This window comes from Pinus tabuliformis, chromosome 7 (assembly GCF_031772625.1).
Source record: "Pinus tabuliformis cultivar Carrire ecotype Pingquan chromosome 7, CPIR1, whole genome shotgun sequence".
NCBI lineage: Eukaryota > Viridiplantae > Streptophyta > Pinopsida > Pinales > Pinaceae > Pinus > Pinus tabuliformis.
This window is the reverse complement of record NC_142293.1, coordinates 161,125,897-161,134,686: the sequence shown is the minus strand read 5'-3', so window position 1 is coordinate 161,134,686 and position 8,790 is coordinate 161,125,897. Positions and strand designations below refer to the sequence as shown.

The 8,790-nt window shown below is 38.7% G+C and overlaps 1 protein-coding gene across 1 annotated transcript; it reads left to right on the top strand.

Annotated features, from left to right (window-relative positions):
* The first annotated feature begins 245 nt into the window (after nucleotides 1–245).
* LOC149246346 (transport inhibitor response 1-like protein) lies at nucleotides 246–7,369 on the top strand. Its single transcript, XM_089457874.1, has 3 exons — nucleotides 246–2,558; nucleotides 4,698–5,190; nucleotides 6,092–7,369. The coding sequence occupies exons 1-3, from the start codon at nucleotides 2,047–2,049 to the stop codon at nucleotides 6,842–6,844; spliced, it is 1,758 nt and encodes a 585-aa protein (XP_089314000.1). The 5' UTR covers nucleotides 246–2,046; the 3' UTR covers nucleotides 6,845–7,369.
* The last annotated feature ends 1,421 nt before the right edge of the window (nucleotides 7,370–8,790 follow it).

Genomic DNA, 8,790 nt, shown 5'->3' with positions numbered 1-8,790 from the left:
TAATTTATATTTTAAAATAGAAGTCGAGAGTTTATCTTTAAAAAACAAACCCTGATAGTTACACCAAACCGGAAGTAATTCTAACCCACAAAGTCCAAAGGAACCCAATTAGAACCAATAGAAGTCTCCTAAGTTCGAAATCAAGAAATCGCCAACCCGGCTTTAGCGACATACTAAACTCGAGCTAGAGCTAAACTAAGACGACTATCGTCTTGAAGCGTTTAATCACATCTTCTCCAAAGTGGTATGATTCCAACCTCCCCCTGTTAAAGCCTCGATGAAAACTATATGCTGTAGGGCATTTACAGTTGTTAAGCATGGTGGCCATTGACTCCTCCCAGTTTCCTTACAACTCAATGCTGTGTGGTTCAGTGCATTGTACCACAATACTAGATGCTGCTGCTTTGTATCTGCTTTGTTACTGCCCTGTCTTCTACTGTACACTGGCCACACAATACTTACCCAGTGTGAAGATTGGATCTTTAAGCATTTGGGTTATGGAATAATCATCTTTTTACCGTATTTCTTGTTCTTCCACGGTTTCTCTGGGACCTTCCAAGCTTGCTGCTGTATAATAACAGCTTGTCCCTTCAGGTTACTGTGCATGTTTTTGTCTTATTAAGGCCTTTTTCGGGGGCCTAAAAATCCTCTAGCACATGCTCTCCCTGTGTTATCCTTGCCTGTGCACTTGGAAAATCTATCTGTTTTCCTCAGTTTTTTTCCCTATCATTACTTGCTACCACCCCTCTCTACTGTCTGCCAAATGCACAGCATTTCTTTTGTCTCCTTGACCATTCCCTTCCTATCTCCTCCATCTCCACACCTTTCTGACATCTCATTCTTGTCTCCTTCTCACTTGCAGTTAGTTCTATTGTAGATAACTGGGGCTTAATCACTCAAACCCCCTCCTGAGCTTTACTTCACTGCTGAACATTTATAGGCGTTGTTCTATTCCTATTGATTGATCTACTCCCCATTTCTCTCCTGCCATACTCTGGAATTCTGCATCTGTGTTTTTTTTTCTTCTGTATGAAGAATTTTTTCCTTTGCCTCTGGATCAAACTAGTGACAGGCCTCGAAGATTAGCCTCTGAAATGATGAAATATCAGTTTTTATGAATATTCCGTTATGGGGTAGTTTCGTCCCTGGCTTTAGATCAGACCAGTGGTTACTTCCCTCAACATTGCAGGTCTAGAAACGTTCTCTCCTGTACAAGTATTTCAGAATAAGCATGACTATTTTTGTGTGCCATTTTCCATTTTTTCTGAGATTTTGATATCTTCAAAGTTATTTTTGTCTTCTGTTTTAGTTTACTATAGAGAATACCTGCAGAAATTAAGCCTCTAAACCCTATATTCCTCCGCGAAAACAGCACTTTATATGCAGAGGTTGGGCCTAGAAATATTATATGCTTGGATAAAATCTAGAGTTTAATGGCATGGATGTGTTGTTCCTTTAAGTTCACTGATTTGACTGCCTTCAAATCTTAGCTCCCACCTTTCAAAGTCACGAGCTTTGGGTAACATAGTTGTGAAATTGGTGTTCTCAAGATGTTCCTCTGTGATTTCCAGATGATATGCAATGTTTTTTCATCCATACCTTGCCTGGGTCCTGTTGGGTTTTTTGGGTCCTAATTAGATTTAGTTAGGTTTCTATTGGGCTCCATGGATGGAGACCTTTCTAACTTTGTCCGGAGATACTTTTCTTCAATAATGGGGCTAGTGGGGTTTGGGCTGTGAAGCATTTCAAGGAGCCTGAAACCAGTTTTGTGGGCCACTGAGAGCAACAGAGATTTTAGCAAAAAATTTGAGCTCTGTCAAAAAAAAAAAGCCAGAGTCAACCGAGTATCGTTTGCAGTGCTAATAATTGATTGATAGCTCTGTTTCACTAGGGGGGCTTGTTTGTTGTCTGATTCTTCTGAGAGTAGGCCCTGCGTGTTCTGAGACTTTTTTGTCGTTTTAATTTCTATTGAACTTGGCTTGTCATTTGTTCATTTTCAAGTATTGATTTGATGTATAGGAGGTGACAACTTCTGTAAGTTTTTAGATGGATCAGGACCAATCCATCAGCAGATTTGCAGCTCAGAAGGGAAAAGGAGAGTTTCAGTCTTCTTCATTCCCAGACGAAGTTTTGGAACATGTTTTGGTTTTCCTGTCCTCCCAGAAGGACAGAAATTCTGTTTCCTTGGTATGCAAGGCCTGGCACAGGGTTGAGGCGTGGACGCGCCAGCAGGTGTTCATTGGCAACTGTTATGCTGTCTCCCCACAGATTATGATAAAAAGGTTTCCCAAGATCAAGTCTGTGTCACTCAAGGGGAAGCCCAGATTTGCAGATTTTAATTTGGTGCCACCAAATTGGGGGGCCCATCTCACTCCATGGGTGTCGGCCATGGCAACTGCTTATCCATTACTTGAGAGGCTGTACTTGAAGAGGATGACTATCACAGATTATGATCTCACATTGCTTGCAAATTCCTTCCTATATTTCAAGGAGCTTGTTATGGTTTGTTGTGATGGATTCAGCACAGGTGGCCTCGCTTCGATCGCAAGCAAATGCAGGTGCTATGCCATTATCTGTTTCTCTTTCAGTTACATATATAGTTGCATGAGTTTGGTTCTCAGATAGCTTTAAATTCAAATATTAATAGGTCTAGGAGAATGACTTTAACTTTTGGGTAATACAAACAGTTTTGTTGACACAGCTCTCGTTTGAGCATATATATGTCCCATTGTTCTACTGCGTGTCTGTATCAAACTGATTAGCATTTTTACAGTTATAATATTTTCCTGATTAGTCATGGACAGAGAAGTTCAAGATCTTCACCTCCTGGCATGCTGTTTGGAATTTATGTTATTGTTTGCTTACTTTTAAAGCCCATCGGAACCTTTGGTTTATCGGGCGTGGTTAATCTGTCTTCCGAATCTGAGGCCTGTGTCCTAAAAATGTTGTCATAAATTTCTGGTGGATGAGAATTTTAGATCTTGATTGGATGTAGTGTGTCATATCTGTTTTATTGGGAGTTTCTCCTTATGCGTTTCATGAGGGGGGCACTAAAATTGAAAACACATTTTAGATGGTTTAACTGTGTATTCGGCTTTAAGCAGGCTAGTCAATATTGTCAACTGCTAGATTCAAGATTCCTGTTTTTTTAATCTCATAGGAAGCTTTATGAATGACTTTCGCTTTTATTTGGCCCACAGACGTGGCCTCGTGCATTGCTACAAGCTGTTGATCGGGACTGAACAGTTCACATTGCCCATTTTTAGGCTACAATAACCTGACAAGCTTGGACTTGTACCAAAGCTTTTGTGATGGGAAAGGATTGGCTTCCTAAACACCCATGGAAGATTTTTAACTCTGTCATCCGCAAAGGGTCAGGCTTGAGTTCAATTCTTTTCATGATTTCGATGGGTGAATTGGCTAGAACTTGTTGCCTATTTGGCTTTTCATAACCCACAAATTGAAGTCCAAACCCCTTGAGAGAATTCTGTCATATCTGGCCTCTTGTTCTTTGCAATTTGATGTCCAGACACTGTCAGACCTTCCAGTTATGAAGCCCTAACTGATTTATCTATATGGTTACCCTCTTTGAGCAATATGGGTTCAGAGGTTTTAAACTTTGTAGTTATGATATCATAGTTGGAAAATTGAGAATAACTTACACAGATATTGTCAGGTTTGGCAATAAAATTGAGAAAAATGGCGAAAGAAGTTTAAATCGATCTTCTTTTGATTTGCCCTAAAAACTGAAATTCTTCTCTTTCATTCGAAGGTTTTTGCTCTTAAAGTAATTTTCTATGCCATCACAGTTGCCAATTGAATTGTACAAGCTATGTTTCATCAACCCCAACGCTTTCAATATATACGATCTGCCATGACTGAAATTACATGATCCATCTTAATCCCAATTCTATTAATCACCAAAAGGGATAAAAAAAAATAGGTCTAAACCTGTCGATGCTGGAAAGATGTGGGATGGAGATGGATCTATGCTAGTTTTCTTTTCTTATGGTTATATGATAGCAATTAACAAATTGCCAGTTTTTTTGGATTTTCTCTTTTAGACATTGATCTCAACTTTTTATTTATTTTTAGTTTATCAGTGTTATCCATGGATGTGACACATGATACATCTTCCACCTGGGCTGTAGAGTGTACCTCAGTTCTCTCGGTGCAAAAGCTAACTTTTCACTTCAATTTGAAGAAATCCACCAGATAGATTTTGATGTTTCTCTCAAGCCATATGGCGGTGGCAGTTCTGAATAAGGTAGATGAGTGGAAGGTGCTTTGATGCCTGCAGTGGAAATGAGATTATTCATGGCTGATTTTGAGTGGCTCATTCTCAATATGAAATAGGTACATGCCATATATCATCACCAGAGGCATATTGCTAAAGGAGTTGTATATATTCTAACTAAATAGCCAAATGGTGAACCTGAAATTTAGTAATTTAGATGTACTGCATGTAGGTAGAAGGATACATAATATGGCATGCTTGTCAGTAGATCTTCCATAGTTTAAGGAACTAAGGTGGCTAGACGTGCCTCTTAGCGTATGATCTTGAGTTGCCTATTTAAATATTGAATATGCAATGTTGTACGTATGGTTTTATTAGCTGAAGAGGAACCAATTTAGAATGAAACGTGCTTTAACATGTGTCACAAGAATTTATGCACTAATAGACTTCAATTTTGCAGGCAATTGACCACACTTGATTTGAATGAGGACGAAATACATGATAATGGAGAAGATTGGCTGGCTTGCTTTCCTGAGACTTTGACGTCTCTAAGATCTCTTTGTTTTGATTGTTTGGAGGGCCCAATAAATTTTGATGCACTTGAAAGATTAGTTGCAAGATGCCCCTCTCTGAAGAAGCTCAGGCTAAATAGAAATGTTTCTATAGTGCAGTTACAAAGGTTGATAATAAAAGCACCACAGCTTACTCATCTAGGAACAGGCTCATTTTTCTATGAGTTCCAACCGGAGCAAGTAGCAGATCTTCTCGCAGCCTTCAGCAATTGTAAACAACTTCAATGTTTGTCAGGATTTCGTGAAGTTGTGCCAGAGTATCTACCTGCGGTATATCCAGTTTGCTCTAATTTAACATCTCTAAACTTCAGCTATGCTCTTATTGGCAGCAGAGAGTTGGAAGGAATAGTCTGTCACTGTCGTAAATTGCAGCTACTCTGGGTTGGTTACTTTTTCTTTTCCTTGATTTTGCCGTGGTTTTATGCAATATAAGATAGGATAATTCTATTTATGTCCAACAAATGACCACAAAAGTAGGTCAGTGCGATTAAAAGGTACATCCATGGATGGAATTTGATGGTAAAAATTCCAATAACCTCTCATGAAAGATAAAGAGATAAAGAAACCTGTGAAGAAGGTTAGTTCTATACTCCAACTAGTCATTTTGATTGGTAGAATGAATTTGAAATTCCAGCCCTGTATACATCCATGAACTTAAAAGTTAAAATACAATGTGGGAATGCAAATGCAAATTCTAGAACAATGCCAAAATCAGAAGATCTAAGCTCATAACTAAGTTACTAACAGCTAAAACAGCTAGTTAATAAAGCTAATGAAGAAGGGAGTTCACTGAGATGTGCAATATGTTGTGAATATAATATTGGTTTAGGGAACAACAATAGCTCGCTGGATCTAAAGGGATACTTAACTGAAACCTTAAATAAAAAGCTAAATTTGAATGGCAAGGATCACTTATGTCGGTTATGGTATTTGGGTATAAATTCACTTCTCAAAACTCTCAAAAATGTTACAGATTTTACCATTAGAGTCAATTCTTCATTAACCAGGAATTTAGTATTAAACTGATGGCCTTATGATCTGTATGGAAATCAAGGCTAGCCTTCATAACTTATATATCTTCCATGCCTCTATAATTTATATATATTTTAAGCTTCATTCAGTATTGACAAAAAAATGTTCTATTCAGTCCATCTTTCTTGGACGGATCTGTCTGACTTCAGTCATGATGCATTTGCTTAGAGGAGATCTAGGAGATTGCTTTAGCATCTATTTCCTGTTCTTTTTTGACATTTCTGGTATGTCCTTTCCAATGTTCCCACAGGTTTTGGATTCGGTAGGAGACAAAGGTTTGGAGGCAGCAGCTACAACGTGCAAGGATCTGAGGGATCTCCGTGTATTTCCTGTGGATGCACGTGAAGATGGTGAAGGTTGTGTATCTGAACGGGGCCTTGTTGCAATCTCCGAGGGGTGTCCAAATCTTGAGTCCATTCTATACTTTTGTCAGCGTATGACCAATAAAGCAGTTGTGACCATGTCGCATAACTGTTCCAAACTTGCCAGCTTTCGTCTCTGTATCATGGGTCGACACCAACCTGATCATTTAACTGGTGAACCTATGGATGAGGGATTTGGGGCAATCGTAAGAAACTGCAAAAGCCTAACAAGGTTGGCAGTATCTGGTTTACTCACTGACAAAGCATTTCAGTATTTTGGAGCCTATGGTGAAAGATTAGAGACCTTATCAGTAGCATTTGCTGGGGAAAGTGACCTCAGCATGAAGTATGTGCTCGATGGATGCAAGAACCTTCGGAAGCTTGAGATTAGAGACAGTCCATTTGGAGATGTTGCCCTCTTGTCTGGTTTACATCACTATGAAAATATGCGGTTTTTGTGGATGTCTGATTGCAGACTTACTCTACAGGGATGCACAGAGCTGGCCAAGAAGATGCCTGGACTTAATGTTGAAATAATCAGAGAAAATGAATGCAATGATTCTCTTGTTGAGAGACTTTATGCTTATCGCACTGTAGCAGGTCCACGGAAAGACATGCCGTCATTTGTAACCATCTTATAGCCACTTCACATGAATTTTGTGGTTATGGCTCTGCTACATATGGGCAACCTGTTAGGGCTATCCTACTAAATTAATCTTGCATCAATATTACTGACGAAAAAGCCCATGTCCATAATGCCTTTACTTCACCAAAGGAGGAGCAATAGAGCAGGCGAGGTTATTGCCATTTTACTTTGGAAACTTTCTTCAGGTTGTAGCTGCCTCTTGAAGGGTTGGAAGGATGTACGATTCACTGATGCAGACTGCTTATTCTTGTTGCTCCCTAAAGTCGAATCTAGTTAAATGCCAAACAATAAACTGGTGATAGAAATGCTGAAGGTGATGAAAGGTGGAGGATTACAGATGAATCCCTTCTGCGTGCATTGGATAGTGTTTTAAGGGACTGAATGCCTCAGTTGGTCTGTTTGTTTTAATTTCAAACAATTGACCCGTCTTCGATGCAATATGTGATTTGACTTGAATTTTATTTGCTATATGACTGATGCAGAGCTTGTTGAGGAGGTTTGGAATTGTTCCGAGGGAAAATTTCCGAGTTTATCATGTTATATTCTGATTAATTGCTTGAATTATCCATTGCTTGTAAAGGGGCACTTTCGTAGCTGATAGGTTATAAATTTCAATGCACACACACAACATGATCTATATTTTAAACTTATTCAGACACCCCTAGATTTATAAGAATGATGGTTTATACAAGGGTTCCCCATAGTAGTGGACTCAGAGGACACCCATAGAATTATAAGAGTCATGGTTTATGCAGAGGTTCCCCAGAGGTAGTCTTGGAGGATCCCATCCCAAAGTCAGCGTCCTTCAGATTTAGTTCTTGATTCTAGAGTTTGCTTGGAGATTCTATTCTTTGTTTTATCTTAGTTTTGTTTCTAGTCTTGGGGCTTATCATGTTTATTATTAGTAGATTTAACAGCGGAAAACAAGATTCAACCTCAGGGCTTATCATGTTTATTATTACTGGATTTAACACAGGAAAATAAGAGTCAGCCTGATCATCATTTACTTGTCCAACTCAAAATTTTATCCCATGGGATGAACACAATATTAATTCTAGAAACACAGATCCATTCACTGACTAGACCAACCTCGTACTTCTCTGACACTGGCAAAAGTGAAGAGGTGATTACGGAGACCCAGTAGTGACACGGATTAGACTGAATTCCCTGATATTAGAAAAATGCATTACTAGGAACAATAGGTGGAATAAAGATTCAATTTTCAAATCATGTACTTTAATTTCTCTAGCCGACCTTTTATCTTATGTACAGTGTGTGTCTCTTTAGGGTTGATTGTATTGCTTACTTGCTAAACTGCCGTACAAGTTCTTTTCTTTACTTATTGCTTCGCAATTTTTAATGCTGGTTGCAAATGCATAAAAGCCTATTTTCTTTGTTCTCATATGTAATCTCCTGTTATTCTTGGGTACCCATCTGCATGAGAGAGCACTAGTAATTTTATTGGCCCTCTTGCATTATAATTATCATGTTTCCTGGGAAGTATTTTGAATTGCTTTCCTTCAAGCAAAGGAGATTCATGCAAACGGGTATTGAAGTTGGAATAAGAGACATCTGTGAAGCTTTGAATTTGGTCTTGTGCTTTTACTGAGTAAAAGTTATTTCCGCCTTTTATCAGTAGTTTGCAAAGAACACGGTGTGGAGCGCATTGAAATTAAATGGTTAGCAGGTTATGATTTGATTGAGGTTTAGCAAAATCTCCTAGTCTATGGAATATTTAGATGTTCAATATAGACAATGTGTATTATTTATTTTTGGACACAGCACTCCTTGCAAGTACTTCCTTTTGGATAAATGGGTGAATGGCAGCCTTGTTTGGTGATTTGAATGACTAGACTGAAACTCGATCATTTTGAGTCATGCAAACCTTTAAGTAGCAATTAGATGCTAAGAATGCTAAAGACAAGATCAAGGATGTCAACC

Bases quoted from the DNA above. Each gene is read 5' to 3' on its own strand.
- LOC149246346 (XM_089457874.1), top strand. From the start codon at position 2,047: ATGGATCAGGACCAATCCATCAGCAGATTTGCAGCTCAGAAGGGAAAA. The intron at 2,559-4,697 runs GTGCTATGCCAT...TCAATTTTGCAG, and splicing joins TCGATCGCAAGCAAATGCAG to GCAATTGACCACACTTGATT. The intron at 5,191-6,091 runs GTTGGTTACTTT...ATGTTCCCACAG, and splicing joins GTAAATTGCAGCTACTCTGG to GTTTTGGATTCGGTAGGAGA.